Source organism: Suricata suricatta, chromosome 10 (assembly GCF_006229205.1).
Source record: "Suricata suricatta isolate VVHF042 chromosome 10, meerkat_22Aug2017_6uvM2_HiC, whole genome shotgun sequence".
In the NCBI taxonomy this organism is placed as follows: Eukaryota; Metazoa; Chordata; class Mammalia; order Carnivora; family Herpestidae; genus Suricata; species Suricata suricatta.
This window is the reverse complement of record NC_043709.1, coordinates 136,277,563-136,303,579: the sequence shown is the minus strand read 5'-3', so window position 1 is coordinate 136,303,579 and position 26,017 is coordinate 136,277,563. Positions and strand designations below refer to the sequence as shown.

Genomic DNA, 26,017 nt, shown 5'->3' with positions numbered 1-26,017 from the left:
TGGAGCAGTGGTGAGGTGAAGGTTTGGGGAGGGAGCTGGTCTGATGAGCCGCTCTGATGGGCTGGTGGACACGATTCTGACTACACTGGGTTCCAGGGAACAAGAGCCAGCACCTCTCTTTGTGATGTTCCCCAAGAAGGAGCAAAGGAACGGAAAGGTTGTGGGTTCAGTGAGCTTTCCGACTGTTAGAGCTGGGGGCGGGGGTCACAGCCTGTGTGCAGGCCTGCATTCAGGTCTTGCGTCGGAGCGGCGAATCTGGTGCACAGACGGAGACCCGCAGGTGGGGGTGAAGGGGGAGCGGTCTGGGGCCCAGGCCAGGTGGGCAGGCGGAGGTGACCCCCGAGCCTTAAACAGCCCTCCGTCAGGAGGGGACCGGGGGGCGGTGCTGGGGTTCCCTGCGGATTTCCTCTTCATGTATCCCTGACACGCGGGGGGAGAAACCAGCCTGAATGACAGCTTTGTTTCTATTTTAGGATATCCATCCGTTTTATGCTGATTTGATGAACATTCTCTATGACAAGGATCATTACAAGTTGGCCTTGGGACAAATAAATATCGCCAAAAACTTGGTGGACAAGTAAGGTATCTTCTTAATAGAGTATCTTAAATTATTTCTGAGGTGAAAGTGTCTTATATCTTTTTATTTTTTAAGTGTGGCGAAGGACTACGTGCGGCTCATGAAGTACGGCGACTCCCTGTACCGCTGCAAGCAGCTGAAGCGCGCCGCCCTCGGCCGCATGTGCACCATCATCAAGAGGCAGAGGCAGAGTTTGGAGTATTTGGAACAAGGTACCTGTTCTGCGAAAGCAAGGACGGGGTTGCTGTGTGCTGTCAGAGTACTTGATTCATGTCAAAAACTTACTCTTGGAGTGCTTTTATTTTAGACTTAACAATCAAACTACTTTTCCCTACCGACCCTTTGAGAAACTCTGACAGGGTATAGTTACTACTCAAAAAAGCAGGTAGTGCTTAAAATGCTTATGAATTATTAATACTCTTTTTAAAAACGTTTATTTTTGAGAGAGAGCGCGAGTGCATGAGCAGGGGAGGGGGAGAGAGGGGGACACAGAATCCAGAGCAGCCTGCAGGCTCTGCGCTGACAGGGTGGAGTCTGCTTGGGATTGTCTCTCCCACTCTCTCTGTCCTGCCCTGCTTGTGCTCCTTCTCTCTTTCTCGAAAATAAACAAACATTAAAAAGTAAATTTGAAGAAAGTGTTTAAAATTTTTATTTTTTATTTTTTTGTTTTTTTATTTTTGAGAGACAGAGCATGAGCAGGGGAAGGGCATAGAGAGGAGACACAGACTCTGAAGCTGGCTCCAGTCTGCGAGCTGTCAGCACAGAGCCTGACACAGGGCTCGAACTCATGAACCACGATATCATGACCTGAGCCGAAGTCGGCCACTTAACCGACTGAACCACCCAGGCACCCCTAAAAAATTTTTTTAAAGCTTTGTAACATCTGGGGTGCCTGGGTGGCTCAGTTGATAGAGTATCTGATTCTTAATTTTGGCTCAGGTCATGATCTCATGGCCGTGGAATCCTGTCCCACATGGGGCTCTGTGCTGAGCATGGAACCTGGTTAAGGTTCTGTCTGCCCCTCTGCCCCCCTCCCTCCCTCATGTACAGTCTGTCTCTCAAATAAGATAGGGGCACCTGGGTGGCTCACTAGGCTAAGCACCCAACCCTTGATTTCAGCTCATGTCGTGATCTTGGAGATCAAGCCCCACATCAGGTTCTGTGCCGACAGTGCAGATCCTGCTTGGGATTCTCTCTCTCCCTCTCTCTCTGCTCCTCCCCACATGTGCATGGATTGGCATGCGTTCTTTCAAACTTTAAATAAATAAATTACATTACATTACATTAAAGGCTTTGCAGCGTGTGTTAGCATGAACTTGCTACTCCAGCTTCGGTACATGATAGTTTTATTTAAGAGGACACTTCTAAATTAATGTAGTGTTTCTAACGGAACAGTCACGTGCCTTTACGTGTATTTGTTCACTGTGAATGTTCTCGAGTCCTCTGGTTTAGTTCCCCCTTTCCTGGCGTCTTACAGGTACTTGGCAACTGGCCAGTGCTTCCAGCGATTTGTTTTGTTCGCTCCCGAGGGTGGCCGTGCACATGACCCGCCTGGCTGTGGCGTGGAGCTAGCCCGGTGCCTCGGCAGGAAGTGGTGGCACGCTTGCTTGCTTGGAAAGTGCTTTCCAAATATCCCACTAAGAGCGGTCTGGACACTGCCTAGACGTGTGTTTCTGGCCCTACTTTTGACCTATTGAATAGAACTGTGGGGACGGCCAGATTTGGGAAATCCGCTTCTATTATGGTGCATCTGCAGCTAATCGTTTTTCTACTCATGTTTTTTCTGTTGCTCGTGTTATAAATGTTGGAATAGGATTAATATAACCGTGGGCCAGGAGTACAACAGAGTGAGACAGATCTTAAAGTGTGACTTTCATTGCTCTTACGAAATTAAGCACGTTATGTAAACTGCCCACAGTGCGCCAGCATCTGTCCCGTCTGCCAACTATTGACCCGAATACGAGGACCCTGCTCCTGTGTGGGTATCCGAATGTTGGCAAGTCCAGCTTCATCAACAAGGTCAGTCTGTGTCTGATGATAACGCAAGTGACCGAGGACCTGAGGCCTGAGGCCTGCTGTGCCCTGCCCTGTGACCGGAGGGTGGCCAGCCGGTCAGTCCGTCAGCGGTAGCCCTGCTCTGGGCTTCAGTAAACGTTGCCTTGAAGGGAGGACTGATTCGGTGTGAATCTAGATTTCTGTTGCTGTTTCTATTCTAGTATATGTTCCACAAGTTTCTAAGGGATTTGAGCTGTTAAGCCTGGTTCCATTAACACCCGGATGGCCTCTGCCAGGGTATGCGGGGCGGGGGGGACAGTGAGGGACCGGAACAGAGTAGAAACAGCATGTAAACTGTAGGTTCATAAATAAGTAGATAAAACGTCAGTTCACAGCGGCTCAGGCACCGCCCACCAGCGGTTACGTGTGTGGCACTTGCTGCCAGGAGCACTTCCACGTGAAGCCCAGGTGCAGGCTTTTCTTTTGTCCCCAAGTTGTGCTGACGTGACAGGCCGACGCTCGGCAGTGTCTGGGCCCGTGTCTCGGACGCTTGCGAGCCGGCGCCGCGGGGCTAAGCCCCTGGCCACTCAATCGATTACAATTAAACAACAAACAGTTCGGTCCGTAAGTTGCACTGATCCCATCTCAAGAGTTTGCGGGGCCGTGTGGCTGGTGGGCCCCACGTCAGCGGGGTAGATGGAGCAAGTCTGTCTTCGGCAAGTTCTGTGGGGTGCTCCGGGGGCTGGGTGGAGCGGAGCAGAGGCTGATGGACGCCGTCCAGTGCTGGGCTGTCCTCATGTCCCCAGCCCCGTATGTGGACTGCTGCGTCCTGGCCTCGCGCGGTGGCGTGAGAAGTGAAGTTTGTCGGCCAGTCAGAGGGCGGCAGCTCCGACTCAGGAGCGTAATCACGGGAGCTCTCTTGCTCTCCTCTGTTTTGTTGTTTTGTCTTAGTACCAAAGTCGTTCGTCTGCGTAACGTAGAGGTGCCGCCTTTACCTTCTCTGGCGGGGGCTAAGGCACGGAGCTCATGTGATTGTGGAAGGTTTCATTGTTCTGTTTCAGGTGACGAGAGCCGACGTGGACGTCCAGCCCTACGCGTTCACGACCAAGTCCCTGTTCGTGGGGCACACGGACTATAAGTACCTGCGGTGGCAGGTGAGGACTCCCGCCGTCAGACACAGGGCACACGTCTGGGCGCTTTCGTGAACAGGGTTTGGTTTTCGTGGTCCCCAACGCACTGGAGTGGCTCCCCAGGTCCCGGTCCGCTTACAGGGAGACTCCGGCGGGGTGGGACAGGTTCTCGGGGTCACCTGGGACGCCCTCGTGAAGAAGCCCCCCAGCTTCGCGGCTGTGTGGGAGCAGCGGTGGCTTCCCCCTGAGAACTCGGGAGGCCGCCAGCTGTCAGCGCAGACACTGCATCGCGTCAGCAGTGCCGCTTCTCGAGGGCCAGAGTCCCCTGGTCATTTCTGACCCTGTCATCAGGAAGAGCATGGATTAGCCACCTAAGAAGCATGGCTGAGTTGGGTTTAATCTTACACATGATTAAGCCATTCCCAACACCTGGGAGTGTTTGCCAGTTCTTTTCTGCTCCGTCGGGGCGCCCGGTGGGCTCCGTCACTAGAGCATGCAGCTCTTGATCTCCAGGTCATGAATGTAAGCCCCGTGTTTGGCACAAAGTTTATGTTAAAAAAGAGAGAGAGAGAAGTCCTTTTCTCTAGGTCACTGGCTGGTTCTTCGGGGAGCTCTGCAGGGTCCACTCGGCCCCTTTTCTTTTAACATTTAAAGACTGTGCTGTTCCGTTGTTGCTGTATTTTATCATGTCAGCTGTGAGGCCTGCGTTCTCTCCGCTGGTATTGGGAGGGCTGGTTTGGCATGTGAGTCCAGGATGGGCTGGACAAGAAGTTGTGGGGGGGGGGCTTTGGAGTAACAGACCTGGTGCTTAGGTTGTGGATACCCCCGGGATTCTGGACCACCCGCTGGAGGATCGGAACACCATCGAGATGCAGGCCATCACGGCCCTGGCTCACCTGCGCGCCGCGGTCCTGTACGTGATGGATCTGTCTGAGCAGTGTGGGCACGGGCTGAAGGAGCAGCTGGAGCTGTTCCAGAACATCAAGCCTCTCTTTGTCAACAAGGTGTGTGTGGGGGCCGCTGCCTGCGGTTCACAGCCTGTACCACGAGGGTGACGGTCTCATCGTCTTCCTTCTGTTCCAGCCTCTCATAGTTGTAGCCAACAAATGTGACGTGAAGAGGATCGCCGAGCTTTCTGAAGACGATCAGGTAAACCCTCTGAATGTTTGGAATCTGCCTTACTCGCTGCAAATTTCATTGCAGACAACCACAGTTGGGAAGGAATTTTGGCAATACTGGTCCAGACTTTTATTCCCCAGTTGAGCTCATCCCCTGGGCGGTTTGTTAGGGGCAGACTGCACTTGACTTCCCGAACTGTGCTCTTGGAGGCAGAGGAAGGGCCCCTGCATGTGGCAGGACGGCATGTGCTTCCTTGGCACACGACTGCTCTCCGACCTCGGTGCCTGGAGGACGCAAAGCGATTCAGCCGGGCTTTGCCCCTTCAGGCCTCGGGCAGCCGGAGCCGCGCCCGCAGACGAGGTTTCCGGCAGGAGGGTTCCGCGGGGCTCGCGTGCCTGCCGCACACGGCCGTGGGTCAGCGAGCTTGGGAAGTAAGCAGAGAGCGGACGACGATGAGGGAGCGCCTGTACACTTGCCGGAACCGAGCGGATGGTGTTCATGGTGTTCCCGTGGGGCGGGCAAGGCGGTTGGCCCTCACTCTCCATCCGGACTTGGCCCTGCAGCTCTCTGTAATAGGCACTTCCGGTATAACTGCCTAGAGGAGGTTGGCACCAGAAACAGAGGTTCTCAGTCTTGGGCACACCCAGGCCTACAAGGCCAATCTGGGAGGCACCCTGCTCGATGGGTCACACTTTAGAACCAGTGTACTGGGATACTCTCGACGTGTCTGCATCGCCTGGACCGAGTGTCACCCACCAGCTCTGTGTGGAGGGTCTCTTGCCAGCGCCTGTCTGGTGCTGCTTGACATCTGATACCTAGTGACCGTTTCCACCAGCTGTACTGCTTCAACGGGCGCTGTGTGCGTTCGTTTAGCCACTGACTAGGTAACCACTGACATGAGAGAATTCACTCGTTTGAGGAGACCCAGGTCCCTATTAAACGATCTGTTTTGGGGGCTAATGGCTTTGGAGGGTGCAGATGAGGGGCGGGCTGTGAGGCCCAAAGGTTAGGGTGAGTGTTGCACCAGGTGCTCAGGCTTCGAGATGAGAAGTGACTGGGTTTCACCGTCTGCCGGCCATGGTGGGTGAGGTCTCCGCCCTGGGGTGGCTAGTGGTAACTGCCGCCGCCCCGCGTCGTCCGTCCCTGGTGTCGTCAGGCAGATCGAACGCAATCTGAAAGCCAGTGGGTGGCGGTGGATGCCGTGGCGCCGTGACTGCTGGGCTGACACGAGGGCGTGGCCCGTGTGCACTGGTGCTCTGACCACGGGCGCAGCGCTGCGTGGTGGACAGGGTCACGGCCAGCCCAGGTGGAGGCGCTGCGGCTCGTCGGCGGTGGGGGTGGCTCTCGGGGCCCGCTGTTCCCTAGGACCCCCGCTGTCTCCAGGGTCAGGGGGCCGCCCAGCTGGGAAGCGGGAGCCTGGGTAACGGTGCCGGGCCTTGTTCACTGTTACTGGATCGGCCGCAGGGGAGGCTGCCCCTTTGGAGTCCAGTGATTTAATCATTTTTGTGTCCTTTTCTAAGGAGTTTTCTTAGGCTGCAGACTCTGCGTTTTATTTAAAACCAGCATTGAAAACATCCTGAAGAGAAGTTTAGTATCTTGATCTTACCAAGCTTCTTTTTAGGTGACATCTCACAGAGTGTTCCAGAGAGCCTCTGGTTTGCTTCTGTAGTCTGGTTTGATCTCTCAGTGGTATTTCCTTCATCACAGAAGAATATGGGGGGGCGGGTGTCAACGTTTTGGGGAAAGATCCTCTAGAAGAATTTGAAAACGCGCTATGGCCGGACCAATTAGCAGTTCTGATCACCACATGAAGAACAGTAAGGGTTGTTTGTAGGGGAGTAGAAATAAATAACGGCTCTCCTGTTTTCCTTCTGTCTCTGCAGAAAATATTTGCAGATTTGCAGGCCGCAGGTTTCCCCGTGATCGAGACTAGCACCCTGACGGAGGAAGGGGTCATTCAGGTGAAAACTGAGGTCAGTGCTCCGTCCGTGCCGACGCCGCCCCCTTTCTCGCGAGAGGCTTCCGCCGTGGGGAGGGGCTTTCCGTGCAGGTTGGGGAGAGTGTGCGCCACACTGAGCCCTGACCCTCCCAGTTCACATGAGGGGTTTGGAGGGATGATCTGACTCCCTCCGCAGGGGACTTGAACTTCGTGCACAGCCTGCTGCCCTTGACCTGCCTGGATGTCTGTGCCAGCTGTATTCCTAAGGAACTTTTTGAGAAGCAGAAGCAAAAAAAAGCACAAAAAGAGACATTTCCTGTTAGATGTCACCTGCAATTCTAACCATTTTTGCGTCCTTGTTATTTTTACCTGAAATGAAGAGAGATGGCAGGTCCAGTGCTGTGGGTTGGGTCGACTCTATTGCTCCAGAGCCCAAGGTTGGCCATGAACCTGGCTAGGGAGCACGGCACGAGAGTCGCTGGTGGTGGAGGGAAGCCCTCGTGGGACGTGGGGTGCTGCCCCCGCCTGGGCCTGGCCTGGGAAGGGAGCGGCCTGCTCCCTTTGAGCGCGTGGTCTGCCCCGGGGGGTCACCTGGACCTTGAGGTGGTCCCCAAGGCAGCACCAACGGATGTGACTTCTGAGGAAAAGCCCAGAGCAGGGCTCGAAGCTTGGACCACAGTCTGCTGGCTACCGGGAAGCCTGGCTCCTCTCCCACAGCCCCTAATCCAGCCCTGAAGGTGGGTGCTTTGTGAGTCATGTCCTGTTCTCTCACCTTCTCAGGCTTGTGACAGGCTTCTGGCTCATCGGGTTGAAACCAAAATGAAAGGAAATAAAGTGAATGAGGTGCTGAACCGGCTGCATCTGGCCATACCGAACAAGAGAGACGACAAGGTGAGGCCGCCCTTCCCAGGAGCTTGGGAATGAGACGCCTGTGCCCTCTGTCCCCACATGCCAGCACCCGCCTGGTGGGGCCCATGGGCGGGGCTCACGAGCGCCATATGCACACGCCCAGCCACGTGGACCTCACAGTGGGCTTGCGTTTCTCATCCAGAGTAACAGTTGTGTCCTGAGGTATAAAAGTGCCAAGGTAACCGTGCTCACTCTGCTAGACGTAGTGACTTGTGACTGTCTTGTTGATCCTGTAAGTCTTTCTGGCGTGTGAGTGTAGTTTGAAAAAATTTTAAATGTAGATATGTATTACATTCTTTAAAATAGTTCTGTTTTCTCGCTATTACAAACTGCTCAGTTGCATGTCTTTGTACATAAGTCTTTTATCTGCAGAGTGAGTTTTCGGTAGGACGTTGAGGGCAACATTGACCCCCAGAAACGCCCTCCTGCGGTAGGCTGCACATCCCCCGTCAGTAGCTGCTGTCAGTCTAATTGGTGGTTCCGTTGCTGGATTTCTTTAATGATCTGTTCAGGCGAGCACTTTTTAAATTTTTGATCAGTTTATTTTTGAGTAATGTCTACACCCAGTGTGGGGCTCGGACTGACAGCCCCGAGAGCAAGAGTTGCCGGTGCGCTGAGTGAGCCGGCCGGGCGCCCTGGCAGGCCTGCATTTCTCATGTGCTTATCATCCTTTTAGTTCTTCAGGCCATTTATCTGTTTCTCATTTAATTTATGATTTTTATGTTAAGGAAATCAGATTTTCATATGTTCTTTTTCAAAATAGGCTCCATGCCCAGATTGGAGCCCATTGTGGCTGGAACTCATAACCCTGATACCAGGACCTGAGCTGAGATGGACTTGGATCGCTAACCGACTGAGCCGCTCAGGCGCCCCCAGCCTCTTCTGGGCTCTGTGGATTTCTTTTTTTTGTCATTTGCTTTTTGTTTTGGGTTTTCTTTCTCAGCTTCGAAGAAATTTTACATTTTTAACGTAGGATATTTAATATTAAAAAATGTTAATATATGCCGTTCTCTGGTATTCATGTTTATGACCCCTGGGTCTGTGTGCTGTGGGTTTGCGGCGTAGACAGACCTGCTGTTCATTCCGGAAATAGTCCTTGAAATAGGTTTTCCCGTACTTGGCTTAATTCACTTAATTCCCGTTTTGAACAGAAGTTTTTGGTCAGTCTTCTGTCTGATTTGTTCTTAGGAAGCATGTGGCGCAGCTCCTGAGTGCTCCTTGCCCGGCTAGTCCTGATCTCAGGACTGGTGATCGAATGCTGGTGTTCCCCGTGAATTCTTCTATGGACTGGCTAGGTTTCTCTTGTCTCCTTTGTTTTCTCTTGTGTCACTTTTTTTGTTCATAATTTTTCTCGAGAATCTTGGTATTTATGATTTCTAGATAGACTTTGGATCGGCTGTGGCATGTTTCTGGTTTCCGTGCCCTGCTGGCCGTCTCCGCCCCGGGTTCTGCAGCCTCTGAATTGGTCTGGCTTCCCCTTGCCCTTGCAGACGGAGAGGGTGCTCTGGCTTTTCCCTCTCGTGTTCCTTTTGCATTCGGCAAGGCTTTCCACGTCACTCTTTCCGGTGATGTCTCCTCAGGAGAGGCCCCCCTTCATCCCCGAGGGAGTGGTGGTGCGCAGGAAGAGAATGGACGTTGGGGAGCCCCGGAAGAAGCGGGTAGGTCTGCTCTGGGGGGTGCAGAAGGCCACGTGTGTGCATTGAGGGTGTCCTGGCCCGCACCCTCAGGCTTTGCCAGCATGGCCGTGGCTGGGAGGGAGGGGCCCGTGAACCCAGCGCCGATGTGAGCCGTGGGCCTGCTGGGAATGGGAGCTGGGCTGCAGAGGCCGTGGAGGGACGGGCGGTCGGCTGGGAGCAGAGACTGCCTCCCAGGGTGAGGGGGGCCCAGCCTTGGTGCCCCTGGAAGGCCGGCAGGAGCTGATGAGTTGTCTGCTCTTTGGGTCCAGGAACGAGACCTGGAAGTGGAGCTGGGAGACGACTACGTCCTGGACCTTCAGAGTGAGTGCTGGCCGCCCGTCAGGGCGCTGCGGGGCTGCTTTGGGGCCCGCTCGCCTGTGGCCGCGCCTTCGTCGCCTGGCCGTTCTGTGGCCTCGGGAAGAGGGTGGTTTGTAGCATGTGTGGTGCGGGTGCTGGGGCCGCTGGGGCCTCTGCCACCAGCCCCTCCCCCCGCAGCGTGGCCTGTGGTCCCGAGGCACGGAGCAACCCTGGGGGGATTTGGAGGCCGTCTTTCAGGCGGTGTGTCCTTGCTGGGGTGTCCTGTGCACACGCCCTGCCGTCCTCACGGAGAGACGGGAGTGAGAACTCGCTCAGGGCGCACGGCGCTGGAGGGGGTTCCAGACTGCGGTGCACCTGACTCTTCTTTGTAACCTCAGAGTACTGGGACCTAATGAACTCTTCCGAGCAACACGATAAGATCCCCGAGATCTGGGAGGGCCACAACATCGCCGATTACATCGACCCCGACATCATGCAGGTCTGTGTCTCCTGTCCCGGGGTGGTTTTTTCTCCTCCTGTGTCCATGAGGGCACGGCCACGGCTGCCTCTGCCTCCTGCTCCCTGCGCCGTCTCGGTCCCGGCCGCCTCCTGTTCACTGCTGCTTAGCCTGTGGAGTCCGTGGGTCCCTCCACGTTAAAAACAAAACTCTCTTTAAGCCCCGGCTCCTCCTCGTTGCTTTGCTGCCTTTCTCCCCTCAGTGAAGGTTTTTGAAAAACCGTATTTCCTGTCAACGCTCCCTTGTTTCCTGCTTCTTCCCGGCTGCTGCTCTTCTTGCACAGCTTCATTCGGGCTGCGGGTCTCCGAGGAGGAAGGCCTGCACGAACCTCCTCCTCGTCCCTGTCCCTGTCCCTCTTTCCTGAGTGCTCCATGCTCTCTGCGGCCTGCTTCCCCCGTCGCCTGCGCCCGTGCTGGCCCCTGTGCTCCGCTCAGCACGGTCTGCGGTCCCAGCTCGGGGGCCGGTCGCGGCCTCCTTCACACTCTGCATGTGCCTCGTCGTTGCTTCCTGGGTGGCGTTTATTCTGAGCGTGGCCTGCCCGTCCCTGTCCACCTCCTCCCTCCGTGCTTTTCCCGTCAGCCGTGGCATGGCCGCATCTGCAGCTTTGCCTTCAGGTCTCTTCGTTTGGTTAGGTGTGCGTACGTGCGTACATAATTCGTCCATTACTCTATATTCCAGATTTTATTTTTTAAGTAATCTGTGTACCCAGTGTGGGGCCTTAACACAGAACCCCGACATCAAGAATCCTACGCTGCGCTTACTGAGCCAGCTGTAACTTCTTTTTATTAATTGTGCGGCCAGCAGCGGCGTTGGTTTGTGTTTTGGGATGGCCTCAGAACAGATAGGTGGGATATTGGGGGCCCCCTCAGCTCCCGTCGATATGTTCTTAGTTCTTCAAGGACGGAGGTTGTGGCCTGGGGCTGTTGGGAGTGCTGGGGTGTGGGGGGTGACGTGTGCACGGGTCCCCTCAATGTCTGGAGTAATCATTGGTGAAGAGAAGGAAGTGACACCGGAGGGCTCACAGGGTGCCAGGGCCTTCGTGCTGCACAGTCGTCGTGTCTTCCGAGACGTCACTTGCTAGGAGCTGAGCTCTGGGGCCTCCCATGTGGGGCCAGACATGGCTACGTTATTTTCATCGTTGAGTTTGTTTAATTATAATTCCTTTTCCAGAAACTGGAAGAGTTAGAGAAAGAAGAAGAGCTGAGGACGGCGGCAGGCGAGTACGACAGCGAATCCGACAGTGAGGACGAGGAGATGGTGGAGATCCGCCAGCTGGCCAAGCAAATCCGGGAGAAAAAGAAGCTGAGGATTCTGCAGTCCAAGGAGAAGAACACACAGGGGCCCCGGATGCCGCGGACCGCCAAGAAGGCACGTTCTGAGCTTCCCGAGCGGCGGGGCCGGCTTCTGCGGCACTGGGTGCTGGCACAGCCCGGCTAAATGCAGCACGTCTGCCCGGACCTGGCCGTGGGATTGCCCCTCCTTGGGTTGGTGACACGTACTGACTTGTAGGTTGGTCGAGCCTGATCTTTTGATTTTGCTGATGGCGGCGTCCTGTCAGTGGGAGCTGCCGTCCCAGCTCAGCCCTGGAAGGTGCAGCCTCTCCGCAGTTGTGCAGATTGAGGTGGTGATTCCTGATCTGTGGCAGGAAGACTGTCGCTTAACATGTTCCTATTCTGTATCTTCTTTACTAGTCAATTTACGGAAACCTCCCACAGGGCAGCTCCAGTCCTCAGGCAGCATCGGCTGCCGTGACTAGTTAGGATAGGGGACACAGCTGCGTCAGGTGGTAGCGGAATGCTTTCCAGTCTCTGCCCTTTGTAGGTCTCTTTCTCTCCTGCCCCGTGCTTTTGTCAGGGCGGCCGCTAAGCCGCGTCCTGTGGTCACCCTCAAACCACAGGATGTGACAGAAAGCGGGGGGAAGCTTCCCAAAATGGGGTGATGGTCAGGGCAGCTAAAACGTAATGGAAGGGGAAGGAAAGTAATGATGTTCCAGAATCCTGTCGTATCAGTGTGTCTGTGGTACTGCTTTCACGAGGTGGCAGATGAGGGGTTCTTGGAGGGTGAGACGGCCATCTGGCTCCCCAGTGGTGCTCAGGGTTTTCGGGAGAAGATGCTGTCTCTGGAGTCTTGGGGCGTGTCATGTGACCTCAGCGTCAGGGACCCCTGCGGAGTAGTGGAGAAGTCAGGGACGGGACGAGTATGTCCTCGTGCACGTAGTCATGGCCTGGGACATGGTGGTTTCCATGGGCTTCAGTGAACTGTCCAAAAACGTGAACACGGGCCCAGTTAAAAGATACCGTTTCTAAGAGGAACATATCATAGATAATTATGAAAGGTACACTTTCCTTTTACAATATTTTTAAGCATTTTATCAAACTAATTTTGCTTAAAACGGATCCCTTTTCCCCTGTATCCAGGTTCAGCGGAAAGTCCTGGAGAGTGAGATGCGCAGTCTTGGCGTCGACATGGATGACAAAGACAACGTAAGTGCATACACGTGGTCTCAGTCACGTGTGTCCATGGATACGTACGGCTTCGCCGTAGAAAATTAGAGTCTTCGACACGTGGGGGCTGCAGACGTGGTCAGAGAAGCGATGTGAACTTGGAGGGTGTCTGTTGAGGAGCGTCACCGGAAGTGGCTGGCTGCGCGGGGACCGTGTTTGTCCCACTGCCGTCTGTGTGCCTCACGGGGCAGCTCGGGACACTCGGCTCGAGGGACTGTGCTGCTGACGTAGGGACTGTCTTCACACTCCGTTCTTGTTCACCACGTGAGAAGTTAGGAACACCTTGCACACTCCGTCACTTTGCATCAAAACCCATCCCTGAGCGTGGGGCGGCTGCTAGGCATCACTCCGGTGTTGCAGTAACAACATCAGTGATCTGAGGCGGCCCCCGTGCATTTTCTTCTTTCTAAATATTTCATTATATATACATCGTGTTCCGTTTCAGGTTAATGGAAAATATGAAAAATACCAGAAACAAGGAAGGAAGGAAAGAATCACTTGTGGTCACAGTGTACAAAAATAATCTGGGTTAACATGCACTGTATACTTTTTATTCAGATTTTTATGCAGAAGGCTTAACTCTTGGTTTAAGATGTAATTATAACCATATTCTGTATATCGTGTCAGTATTTCACTGTGGCATAAGCAATTATTTTTGTTTTTTAAAGGTTATATATTTTGGGAAAGAGTGTGTGAGCAGGGGAGTGGAAAACAGGGAGAGAGTCCCAAGCAGGCGCCATGTGACAGAACCCATCTCGGGCCTCGAACTCAAAACTATGAGATCATGACCAGAGCCGAAATCAAGAGTCAGACGCTTAACCAACTGAGCCACTCAGGCACCCCAAGCATTTTTTATTTTTGGGTAGTTTTTCACATTTTTTGAGTAAAAAATTTTACTTTCTTTTAGACCTCGGTTTGGTTGTGGTCCAGAAATTCATGTTGTTAACTTAGAACATAAGGTGATGTGTGAGAAATATACACTCAGAAGAATTAGTGTCTGGTGAGAATACAGGTTGGAATAGATTATCAGAAAACAAAACATAACGTATTTTTTAAATTTTTTACTTGAACTTTAATTTTGATGACTGAACTCTTCACGGCAGATCTTGGGTTCAGTTTAGTGACCTGAGGCTATGTTGAGTCATCATGAGAGGGGCTTAGGATGTAAGTAGTTCGGAACTGTTTGCCTGGGAGCCCAAAGATTAGGAGGGGTTTCAGGTAACTATTGGAATTCTGGTCATTTTTTGTGATAAATTATTCTGGAGCATATACATTTTTGTGTATATGTACACACCTAATTTTCTCATATTCTGGATTATTCTATCAAAACATTCCTAGAATTAGAATAAGCAAAACCAAAAGATAACATTGTGTTAAAGCTCATTTCTAAAGAGGTTAGACTAATTTGGATTTTTATGAGCAACGTGTGAGACTCCACTGCTGACCTAGAGTGTTACTTTAATGAACACCCATTAGCGTCTGACTCCTGACTGTTTGTGCAGGCTGTCTGCCTGCGCCCGTCCTGGCTCCTGTCCCGGTGTCGTGTTGTTCTCTGGGGACAAGACGGGAGTGAGCAAGGCGCCCACCAGCAGGAGCTCTGCGGCCTCACCCAGGGCCAGTCAGCGTGGCTTTGCTTCGCCTCCGCTTTCTGAGGGCTGCCCCTCGCTGGGGCGACAGGACCCGTTAACAGCCAAAATAGCAGCCCGGGTGCCAGTCTCGTGACCCAGGGGAAGGGACAGCATCGAGGAATGGCCAGCTTCAAGTAAATGCTTTCTGATGGAGTTACAGTCACTTTTAAAGTAGCCATGTTAAGTGGAAAAGAATATTTGACTGATAATGTGGAATTACCTATATATGTATATTTTTTTCTTTTTTAATGAGCAGCAGGCAAAAGTTCATTAGAGTGTAAGACAAGATCAGAAAGGAAGAATAGTATGAAATCTCTCTTTACAGAGAGGGGACATTTGAAAGTCAATGCCCTATTTTGTACATTTTTAAAGAGCTTTAGTTTATTTGATAATGGCATTAAAAACTCCTATGTGTCCTGTGTCCCTGTCAGTGTGATTTCATGTTTGTGATTTCTTGTAAGCCCGGGGCTGGGCTGGGCTCCCGCAGCGCTGAATTTGCGGTTCGTGCTTTCCAGGCCCATTACGCAGTGCAGGCCAGAAGGTCCCGGAGCGCTACTAGGAAGAGAAAACGGGACGACTCGGCTGCGCCCACGTCTGTAGCCCGGAGCCGCAGCTGCTCGCGGACTCCCCGGGATGTCTCCGGCCTTCGGGACGGCAAGGTTAGTCGCCTGTAGTAAGAAACCGTGCTCTCTGCTGTCGATGACTCTGGGGCGCAGGGCCCATACCCGCAGCGGCCAGTTAGGACGGCGGGGACCACAGGTGGGGACTCCGTGTTCTCCCCTAGCTGCACCGTTCCCTACCGGTGTCCTTTCTCAGGGGCGGACAGAAGCGTGGTGTCAGAGGGCACCAGGTGGTCTGAGCCCCGGGCCTGCCATACGGGGGCAAGCCGGAAACGTCTCTGCTCCACACCGGGACACCGGAGCCCCCACCTGCAACCACACCCTGCAGGGACCCAGCCCAGAGGGAGCTGTTTGGGTCAGTCTTTTGGGAAAGACATTTTGGATGTACATTTTCTTTTGCCGAAACTTTTAAAATTAAATTAACACAAGAATTGTTAGTTTTGGCATTTGAAAATTCAGGTATGAGAGAAAGTCTGTTTCAACTTGACAGCAATCTACTGGATAGAAGCCTGGGATTTCCATTCCACCATGCCATCGTCCTTCTAGAACTCTGGGTTTTAATGCTGGCATTATCATTTGTCAGATGTGAGCATAGTTTCCTGGGCTGGCTCTCTGTTTTCTTGTGTGTCTGAGTGGGAATTACAGCAGAGGTCCCCGAATCTTCCAGGTTCTGCTAGGCACAGAGCTGGTCTCGCAATAACATTCATTCCCATCCTCACTCATCATGCAGACGGTTGAGTTCCTGTGGACACGGAGTGGCTTGTCAGCATTTCTCACACAGTGGATCTGGACCCTTCAGACCTGCTCTTAACCGATGATGGAAAGGCACCTGGACACGCAGTCGCCAACATGTTTTATGTGTCCTTTTGCTTTCCAGATGGTGAAGAAAGCCAAGACTATGATGAAGAATGCTCAGAAGAAGATGAACCGCCTGGGGAAGAAAGGAGAAGCAGACAGACATGTGTTTGATATGAAGCCCAAGCACTTACTCTCCGGAAAGAGGAAAGCGGGGAAGAAGGACAGGAGGTAGAGTCCTCTGAGGCGGAGACGGTGTGGCCAGACCGTCTGTGTCCTGGTCTGGTCCGGTTTCACCAGACGGGAGTCGTGCCCTGTAAACGGAAACCGCAGTGACGGTACGACGCGCTTGTCGCTTCGCTGCGCGGCAGGGGGTGCGGGCGCGGGAGGGCCGGTCACGGCGCGGAGGGCAGGTGCCCGGGCGTCTGCAGAACTGGGACGAATGACTGATGCGCGTGTTTGTTTTCATGGGGAAGGGTCTTCCTCTCTTCTCCGAGAGGGAACTTTGGGTTGCACACACGTGTGGTCTCACAGAGAAAGCCTCCCCTGGCAGATGCGGGCAGAAGGCTGGCAGTCCTGCCCTGCAGACGCAGAGTGAGGGCCAGTGCTGGGTTACTCTCCCGTGTTTTTGTACAGCTTGTGCATCATTGCAATCTATTTTCAACTAGCTTATCTAAAATAAACTTCTGAAAGAAAGTGGTTTTGGTTAATTTAGTGTGTTTTTTTGTTTGTTTTTTTAGTTTGTTTTTGTTTAGTTACAGACTCCTGTCAATTTGACCAAATGACAAGGGGGAAAAATAAATTACTTTGCTTTTCAAAACCAAACACTTCCGTGGGGTAAAATGTTGCTCAGGCACCGTAGCAGTTGAGCTGGGTGGACCCCCTAATGCTGCTGCAGACTCCCCTCCTGGGCTGTTTCAGTTACTCCGAGCGGATACTGTGCTATGCATCACGGTGTGACGTGGGGGGTTAGCGTGTCAAAGTAGTAAGTGCTTAAAACATCGCTGTTTGACCTTAAAATGGTGGTGTTGTCACCCCCGCTTTGTGCGCGGTCTCCAGCGGGGCGCGCCTCCTGGGGCAGAGCCCTTGCCGAGTGTGCGGTGGGGGACGGGCTTCTGTGTTCTGTAACGTGACGTCATTTTCATCTTACAGCACAGGTCTGTCGAAGAGCTGGTGCATTTGGGGGACACAAAGTAAGATTTTTATGTTATGTGTTCTGAAAAGATTCCTTAAGATTTTATTAGGAGAGACAAATGCGTGCAGTTGGGGAGGCCCTGGGAGCCCATTTCCTCCCAGGGATCGTGGGTGCACTGATGCAGAGACTCTGCCTGCGGTAAGTGTTCTGGAACTTGAGTCTGTCTGGAGGCTTCTGTCTTGTAGGGAAGAGCGTGGCTGGCAAATCTGTTAATTTTAATTTTGGTTCGTTTTAGCCCTTATGCCTTAATGTTCACGCGTCCGCCACCCCAGCCTGTGGTGTCACTGGGGCTGCTTGTGGGAGTTGGAGTGGGTGCTAAGAACCTTGTCCCCCACAGATGAGGGTTGTGGGTTTAGGCTTGTGGATCGCTGCTTCTGGTGCGGAGGTTAGGAGGTTAGACAAAGGACCCCACTCTTGCAGTCCCCATCCCCGGAATCTGATTCGGGGAGTTCAAGGCTGATGCCTGTTTCTTTTCCTGGTGCATTTGTCCTGCTTTAACTTCTTTTGTGGGCCAGACATTTCAGGATTCGGACTTAGAAAGACAATTGCATGGTCAGGGGAATTTGGAACAGCTGCCCAAGGAAGGACATGTACTCGGAGAAGAACTAGAGGACCTGGAGTTCTCCCCTCCGGCCGGCTGGCTGCGCGGCCCTTACCGCAGCCAAAACAAAATCCAGCTGTTCTGGTGAAGGGAGAGTCTCTGCTTTCCAGAGTGACCACATGATGAGAGTCAACTGTCCAGTTTTCAACAAAATCACACGGCATACAAAAAATTAGGAAAGCAAAGTATGGCCCATTAAAGGAAAAAATGCTCTCAGGAAGATGAGACGGTGGGCTATGCAGACAAAACCTTTAGAAAAGGAAATAGCAGTGAAAAGGCACCTTAGGAAATGGGAGAAAGTATTTGCAAAAATTTTTTAACGTTTATTTATTTTTGAGAGAGAAAGAGCAGGAATGAGGGCAGGGCAGAGCGAGAGAGAGGGAGACAGAATGTGAAGCAGACTCCGGGCTCCAGGCTCTGAGCTAGCGGTCAGCACAGTGCCCGATGAGGGGCTTGAACCCATGAACCGTGAGATCATGACCTGAGCCGAAGCCAGCCGCTTAACCAACTGAGCCACCCAGGCACCCCTGATGGTCTCTTTTTTATTTTACTTATTTATTTTTTGAGAGCAAGAGAGAGTGTGTTAGCAGGGGAGGGTCAGAGAGAGAGAGGGAGACACAGAACCAGAAACAGGCTCCAGGCTCTGAGCTAGCGGTCAGCACAGAGCCTGATGCGGGGCTCGAACCCACGAACCCTGAGATCATGACCTGAGCTGAAGCTGGATGCTCAACCAACTGAGCCACCCAGGCGCCCCTGGCCTCTTTTTTAAAAACTTGCAACCAGATCAGTTTTGTCTTTTTTTTTTTTAATGTTTGTTTAGAGAGAGAGAGCATGAACAGGGGAAGGGCGGATAGAGAGGGAGACACAGAATCCGAAGCAGGCTCTAGGCTTTCTGAGATGTCAGCACAAAGCTTGACACGGAGCTCGACGCACGAACCATGAGATCATGATCTCAGACGACGTTGGTCATTTAACCAACAGAGCCACCCAGGAGCCCCTAGTCTCTCAGGTAATTTTTTTTAATGTTTTTAATTTATTTTTGAGAGACAGCACGAGCAGGGGAGGGGCAGAGAGAGGAGATACAGAATCCAAATCAGGCTCCAGGCTCTGAGCTGTCAACACAGAGCCCGACTTGGGGCTCAAACCCACAAGCCATGAGATCATGACCTGACCGGAAGCCGGACGCTTATCCGACATAGCCCCCCAGGCACCCCATGTCCTCTAAGTTTAAAAACAAATCAAAAGAGGCACCTGGGGGGCTCCGTCGGTGTTTCCCTCTTGGTTTCAGCTCAGGTCCTGATCTCGTGGTTCGTGAGTTCTAGCCCCACGTGGGGCTGTGCACTGATAGCATGGAACCTGCTTGGGATTCTCTCTCTCTCTCTCTCTCTCTCTCTCTCTCTCTCTCTCTCTCTCTCTCTCTGCCCCTCCCCCATGCATGCGCGCCTCTCTCTCTCAAAACAAATAAGCTTAAGGGCCTGGGTGGCTCCATTGGTTAAGCCTCCAACTCTTGGTGTTGGCTTGGGGCATGATCCCACAGTTCGCGGGTTTGAGCCCCGCACTGCCCTCTGTGCTGATGGCACAGAGCCTGCTTTGGATTCCGTCTCCTCTCTGCCCCTCGGCTGTATCTTATCTATGGTAAGTTGTAACTTTTCCAGCACACTCACAGTTGACAAATCTGTGTCAAAGATATATGAGGACTTGTTATTCTGTCCTTGCAATTTTTCTGTAGGTTTGAAATTTGAAAATGCTTGGAATAATAATAAGCCCCTGCCGTCACAGAGCTCACATCCAGACGAGGAAATTACATGCTATATATTACAAGGTGGTAAGTGATAGAAAAAGAAACCAGGAATGGAGGGTAATGGTCAGATTAGGGATCACTGAGGTGGTCAATATTGAGTGGCTTTGAACAAAGAGAGAGTCATGGGTATGTCTGGAAACAAATTTTCCGAGGAAGTAGTAGTTTAAAGATGGTAGGTGGGAGCAGGAGGAGGGTCTCAGGGCCTGTGCAGAGCTGGCCGCCAGGGGCGTCGTGAGCGCGGCGGTGCCGGCACGACCGGGGACAGGGGACTGCGCCCTGCTGTCTCCTCTGCCTGCTGAGCAGGCGGCGGGCCGCGCTCCCTGGCTGCTGTGCTGGCGACAGGTGTCAGGAGACCAGGGCAGAAGCTGGCCAGTCAGGACACGGTCCGGGACTGTCTGCGTTCCAAGTAGCAGGAAAAGTGAATCAAAGTTCAGTTCTGGGTTTAGTCAAAGGGTTTACTGACTAATTGGATGCAGGTCATGAGAGGAAGGGAATTCGGAGGGACTCTGGAGTACTTAGCCTGAGTGACGGAAGGCGGGCGGTGCCGTTCCCGGAGATGTGGAGCAGGTCAGGACGGGGACCTGAGGCGCCTGGCCGGCTGTCAGTGGGGCCTGTGGCTTGTGACCTCAGGGCTGTGGGCTTGAGTCCCGTGTTAGATGTGGAGATTAGTATTTACAATATACAGAGTTGTCAGAGCCGGCCATCTGAATATGAAATAGAATTCCGTAGATTTAAACGTGGGAGTCTAAAGCATGTAGATTAAAGGTTAGTGTGTGAAACATTGAAAGTTCTGTCAGTGTATTTAAATGCACACAAATATAGTCTCCAGTTCACTGGGTGAAAACGTGGAGAGTGAGAAGTCCAGGAAGGACCCAGATGAGGAGTGGGGACGAGGAGCACTGAAATACTACAACACCCCACGGGAAGGTCCCCCGGATCGGTGTGTGCCCGGGGAGAGCAGACGGAAGGACCACTGCCCCCCCCCCCCCGAAGATGATATGAGGTATAGTCCAGGGACTTGCTGGCAGGCCTGAGCTCCCGAAGCCACGTGACTCGTCCTGCCATCTGTGCCTGTCCCCTGTGGGGGCCAAGCAGGAGAACAACGTGTGCTCCCGCCCTAAAGTGTCTTGGTTTTCGTTCTTGTTCTCTGGCCAATATAGGTTTGAGAGCGAAATAATCAATTTTGTAGAAGACTCCTTCTGACCCTTAAAGGGGCTGTCAGTTATATATTTTGGAGACTATCACTTTTTTTCTTAATTTTTACATTTATTTATTTTTAAATTGTTTTAATGTTTTATTTATTTTTGATTCAGAGAGAGACAGAGCATTGGGGGGGCGGGGGCAGAGAGAGAGAGAAGGAGACACAGACATGGAAGCAGGCTCCAGGCTCTGAGCTAGCTATCAGCACAGAGCCCGACGCGGGGCTTGAACCAAGGAACATGAGATCTGACCTGAGCCGAAGTCGGAGGTTTAACCGACTGAGCCACCCAGGCGCCCCCATTATTTATTTTTGAGAGACAGAAAGAGACAGAGCATGAACAGGGGAGGGGCAGAGAGAGAATGAAGACACAGACTGTGAAGCAGGCTCCAGGCTGAGCTAGTGGTCAACACAGAGCCCGATGCGGGCTTGAACCCACAAACCGTGAGATCACAACCTGAGCCGATGTCTGACGCTCAACTGACTGAGCCACCCAGGCACCCCGGAGACTATCACTTTTAAAGTTTAAGATAAAAATTTAAGTTTTCAGGGCACCTGGGTGGCATCTGACTTCTTGCAAATCATGGGTTTGAGCCCTGTGTTGGGCTCTGTGCTGACAGTGTGGGAACCTGCTTGGGATTCTGTCTTTCCCTCACTCTCTCTCAAAATAGATAAATAAAAACTCTTTTAAAAAATTTAAGTTTCATTGACTTTGAAAAGCTGAGGAGTCCATCGGGTCAGAGATAACAGCAGCGGCGTCTGTCACTTGCGGAGCACCTCGGCAGTGGTTCGGGTCCACTGCCCCAACAGCAGCCAGGAGCCACTGTAGCCGCCGAGTCACTACTTAGACACGGATGGCAGCCTAAAATTTTCCAGAAAAGTAAAGAACTAGAAATCATTATAAATGCATTCTGAAGCGATATGATATTCATCATATTTAAGCTACCATAAGTGGGTTAACCTATTATGGTATTGAAATTTTAACAGACCAGACAGCAATATCAAAATGTGGTAATTCTTTTTATTGTTTTTGCCTTTCCATAAAACTAATACTTGCCACATGGTCCTGCCTGAAGTTTTAAGTTAACTGCTCAGGGTTAACAAGAAATGGAGTTTTGTATCAAATTTACAAAATACTTAACTTCGTTAAATAATGTTTTTTCTTTTTCTTCATTAGTATTACACAGCATTCGAGGATAATATAGCCATCCTGAGACACCAAATCTGAGAAATCTGTGGCAAGTTTTCGAAAGTGCATTGAAGTACAACTTAAATATTAATTTACACATATTCCATAACCCAAACCTGTTTAACATGGACATTAGTCTATGGATTTTTCCCCCTACAATATGGCCTGACTCTAGAATAGTGGTTTTCAACTGGGGGCAGCTGTGCCCTCCAAGAGACATTGGCATCTGGTGTCATCGTGACGGTCACGGGGCAGGAGTGTTAGTGGCTTTTATGGGGCGAACCCAGGGGTGCTGCTAAACAGCCTACAACACAGGATGCACCCTCAGAACAAAGAATTCTCCAACCCAGTGTCAGCAGTGTCCGGTTAAGAGATCCTGTAGAGTATTCCTCAACTGACCCAGTCTCCGCTTCACAGAGAGCCTGTCTGTCCCCCGACGTGCTGCCAACCCCACCCCCAGCGCGGCGCTCAGGCTCAGGCTCGGAGCTCACGAGTTGCACGCTTGACCAGCTGCAAGGGTTCCCGCACCCCTGTCCGCTGTGATTCTGGAAGCACGCTTTTACCCAGTATCATTACCAAAGGCACGGCTCAACTTTAATTTTCCTTGAATCTGCTCTACTAGTTTAATCTGCTCCCATGGAAAATTAATTTGGGCTGTTTTGAAGTAGGTAAGCAAATAGTTCCCACTGCGCATTCTTCTAGACGATGATAAAAATTTATTGATTTATAAAGCATTTGGCAAAGAGCAAAGTGCTCTATAAGTGTGCTGACAATGTTTATCACAACATATCAAACATGAAGAGCTTCACTTATTTGTTCGAGTATGTTAGCACTCTGATTAGACAAGTTAAAATAATTTGCCTTTTATCATAACCTTATAAATGTCTGTTAAAAACAGCAACGTGCACATAAGGGGTGTGTGATACAAAATTAAAAAATTGGTTGTATTTTCCACACAAATACTGATCGTAAAGTATCAATGATTCAAGTGAGAGTTCTTATGCAGAAACAAATTTTTAAAAAATCATGTTAAGTTTAAAAGTAGAGAAAGTTTTCAGGATTTTACTAACCCCTCATCTCCGCGTTCACATTCTGTGTATTTTCTCATGGTCAACAAACTGACTCAAGTGATGTAAGTTATCCCACCACTTGAAAAGAAAAGCCTCTGCAATAATTTGGAACCATGGCGTTATCTTAATTTCCCCACTGGCTGCTTTCCTCAGAAGGTCTCTTAGCTCTTCCTTGGTCACATAACAATAGCTCTTAATCTCATTGGGATCTGGATTCAGAGTCACATTCTTCCTCACAAACAGAATGTAATCAATTTCATGTTCCCCCCAGATACCATCTGATTGAGCCTTGTAGTGAATTCGTGTTAGATAATTAATTTCTTCTGGAGGAACCTAGGATGAAATAAAACAATAGTTGGTTTTATTGAAATGATTATATATTTTTAAAAATAGCAGTCACTCGAAGCAGATGTGACATTCTTCACATCTGGATAACGCTTTTTTTTATTTTTGAGAGACAGAGAGACCGTGTGAGCAGGGGAAGGTCAGAGAGCGAGGGAGACACAGAACCCGAAGACAGACTCCAGGCTCCCAGCTGTCAGCACAGAGCCCAATGCGAGGCTCGAACCCACGAACCGTGAGATCATGACCTGAGCCGAAGTCTGACGCTTAACCGACTGAGCCACCCAGGCGCCCCAAGAATACTTTGTGAGGAAGAAAGCATTTACCATTTTAACTGGATGAGATATACTTTATTTACTCAGGTCTTATTTAAAAGTGACAATTCCAGGGGCACCTGGGGGGCTCAGTCGGTTAGGCGTAGGACTTCGGCTCAGGTCATGATCTCACGGTTCGTGGGTTCGAGCCCTGCATCGGGCTCTGTGCTGGCAGCTCAGAGCCTGGAGCCTGCTTCGGATTCTGTGTCTGTCTCCCTCTTTCTCTGACCCTCCCACTCACACTCTGTGTGTCTCTCACTCAAGAATAAATAAACGCTAAAAAATTAAAAAAAAAAAAATAAAGGTGACAATTCCAGGGAAAGAAAGATCATTTCAATTTACCAAAGCAGATTTGTAGTTCATATTCCTATGGATTTCCATAAGAAACCAGTCCTCTTGAATTCACCAATTATAAAAATAACTAACTTTGTTTTGGGAGAAGAGTATATGCAAGTGGGGAGAGGCACAGAGAGAGAGTCCCAAGTGGGTTTTGAGCTGTCAAAGTGGAGCCTGATTCTGGACTCGAACTGACCAACTGCGAGATCATGGCCTGCGCCATTATCAAGATCCCAAAACTGAACCCACTGAGACACCCAGGGTGCCTCCAGTAATAAACGTTATATACTGTTAACAGATGAATCGATTTCAGCACTGAGCTGAATTCTGCCAAGTAATATGAGGGAATCAAAATTCAATTTTTCATGAAGGTGCTTTCTGGGGCCAGTAACTCATAGGTTTACAAAGCAGAGAACTACCTTAAATTTAAAATTGTATTACAAATGTTTTAACCTCTAAGTAGGATTTCAGATATGTGGCAGTGCAGTAAAATTGGTTACCTCTTCCATGGGGATCCCTAATTCAGCCTTTAAGCGCCTCTGGGCTGCTCGCCTCACTCCAATTGCATCATTTTCTTCCAGCTCTCCTGGATTACTTAATGGATGACTACAACAAGTATTGGTGAAACAACCTGGAACACGTTAACATAGATGTAGATTAACTTTCTTCCAAGTCAATCTAAAGGATTAAGAACACTTAAAGAGTTTTAAAAACAACAGAAGAAATAAGTGGGCGAGAATTTCCAAATCAGTTATAATGAGCTATCAGCAATCATTTTGTGAAACAGACATGTTTAGATAAGTTCTTTGTCTTCTTAACCAGACAGATCAAAATGTATAAATACAAATTGGAAACACATATTAAGGGGCGCCTGGGTGCCTCAGTCAGTTAAGCATCCAACTCTTGATTTCAGCTCCGCTCATGACTTGACCGTTTGCGAGATCGAGCCCATGCTGACCTCGGGAGCCTGCTTGGCATTCTCTCTCCCTCTTCTGCCCCTCCCCCACATGCACTCTCTCAAAATAAACTTTAAATATATACATATTAAAATATATATATGAATATACGTATACATAGTAATTTTTATCTTTATTGTTTTATTAGATTGCAGCCAATATATAAACTTCTTTTATGCAAAATAGGAAGTTACGTCTTCCACAGGGTTTCCCTTTTCACCAGGTTCCCAAGAATTCTGAGTGGCAGAGTTAAAAGTTCCCAACAAAATACTGTACGTTCAAAGCACAGGCACCTGGAAAGGTGATTTTAGCATCTGATCTTTGTTGTAGCAGAAGCTTATTTTCAGTGTTGAATAAGAAGACACTAAAAGCTCGATGCAATAATCCTGAAAGCCAAAGAGATGAAATTAGTTGAGTTTGAAAATACGAGTTAGCTGCCCATTCTCAGCTTGCGATCCGGATACTAGTGACTTGCTCCCAGGTTTGCTTTTATCCATCGTCTCCTAGTGAGTGAGTTTGCAGGAGCACGACATCCCAGTCACCAGGGGAAGGGGACAGCGAGCAGGTGGCCAGATCTGCGGCTGGCCACGCCACCGATCAGGGATACTGAGCTCGGGCCGCGAGGCAGCGGGGGGAGACTGATGCTCCCCCCGCGGCCAGACCACCGGTGGCGCGCGACAGGGTCAGAAAGCACAGGCCGGGCCGCCCGGGCCAGCCTGACCGCGGGCAGGGCGCCGGGACACAGCACCTTTCTCTATGTTCTCGTTCAGATGACAGTTCTTCTTGGTGTCGGCCCCGATCTTATTGTCATTCTCATCGATGAGGATGCACATCTCCGCCAGCAGCTGCACCTGCTGCTTGTCCAGGTTGCCGGTGTCTATCTCGGGCATGGTGGCGGTCCGTCGGACCTGGCCCGCGACCCTGGCGCGAACACAGGGCGCCGGCCCAGGCCGTCAGTCCACGCCCCCGGAGCGGCTCCCGGCGGGCTTTACCCCCTCCACCGGGGCACGCGGCTGTCCTCCCCTCCCCTCCCCTCCCCTGCCCCGGGGGTTCCCGGCCCTCCTCCACGTCCCCCAGCCCCACGGGTCAGCCATCCGCAGCCCGTGTTGGGCGGGCGGCCCCCGAGCCTTCCCTCAACGCCCAGTCTCCACGGAGAGCAGGGGCGGCCTCGCGCACAGAACGTGGCGCGACGGGGCGGCGCGGGCCCCCTCGGTCCCCGGGCGACCTCCACCCGCCTACCTGAGGCGCCGGCAGCCGGGGGAGACTCGCCCCGCCGCGCGAGCTTCCCGCAGGCCCCGCCCCCAGGCCC

General features: G+C 51.4%; 2 protein-coding genes across 2 annotated transcripts in view; one reads left to right on the top strand and one right to left on the bottom strand.

Moving 5' to 3' along the window:
* Positions 1–16,416, top strand: part of GTPBP4 (GTP binding protein 4) — a 19,587-nt gene extending 3,171 nt beyond the window's left edge. The window contains exons 3-17 of the mRNA XM_029954450.1: positions 474–577; positions 653–789; positions 2,496–2,596; positions 3,634–3,726; positions 4,515–4,706; positions 4,786–4,851; positions 6,705–6,794; positions 7,541–7,651; positions 9,250–9,327; positions 9,615–9,666; positions 10,041–10,141; positions 11,330–11,527; positions 12,577–12,642; positions 14,807–14,950; positions 15,789–16,416. Coding sequence (XP_029810310.1) covers positions 474–577; positions 653–789; positions 2,496–2,596; positions 3,634–3,726; positions 4,515–4,706; positions 4,786–4,851; positions 6,705–6,794; positions 7,541–7,651; positions 9,250–9,327; positions 9,615–9,666; positions 10,041–10,141; positions 11,330–11,527; positions 12,577–12,642; positions 14,807–14,950; positions 15,789–15,941 — 1,686 coding nt within the window. The 3' untranslated portion in view covers positions 15,942–16,416. The remainder of the gene's footprint in view (positions 1–473; positions 578–652; positions 790–2,495; positions 2,597–3,633; positions 3,727–4,514; positions 4,707–4,785; positions 4,852–6,704; positions 6,795–7,540; positions 7,652–9,249; positions 9,328–9,614; positions 9,667–10,040; positions 10,142–11,329; positions 11,528–12,576; positions 12,643–14,806; positions 14,951–15,788) is intronic.
* Positions 16,417–21,502: 5,086 nt separating this feature from the next.
* On the bottom strand, positions 21,503–26,011 carry IDI1 (isopentenyl-diphosphate delta isomerase 1). Its single transcript, XM_029955226.1, has 5 exons — positions 25,948–26,011; positions 25,457–25,629; positions 25,002–25,094; positions 24,253–24,383; positions 21,503–23,093 (listed from the first exon to the last, which is right to left on the bottom strand). The coding sequence occupies exons 2-5, from the start codon at positions 25,596–25,598 to the stop codon at positions 22,776–22,778; spliced, it is 684 nt and encodes a 227-aa protein (XP_029811086.1). The 5' UTR covers positions 25,599–25,629; positions 25,948–26,011; the 3' UTR covers positions 21,503–22,775.
* Between the last annotated feature and the right edge of the window lie 6 nt (positions 26,012–26,017).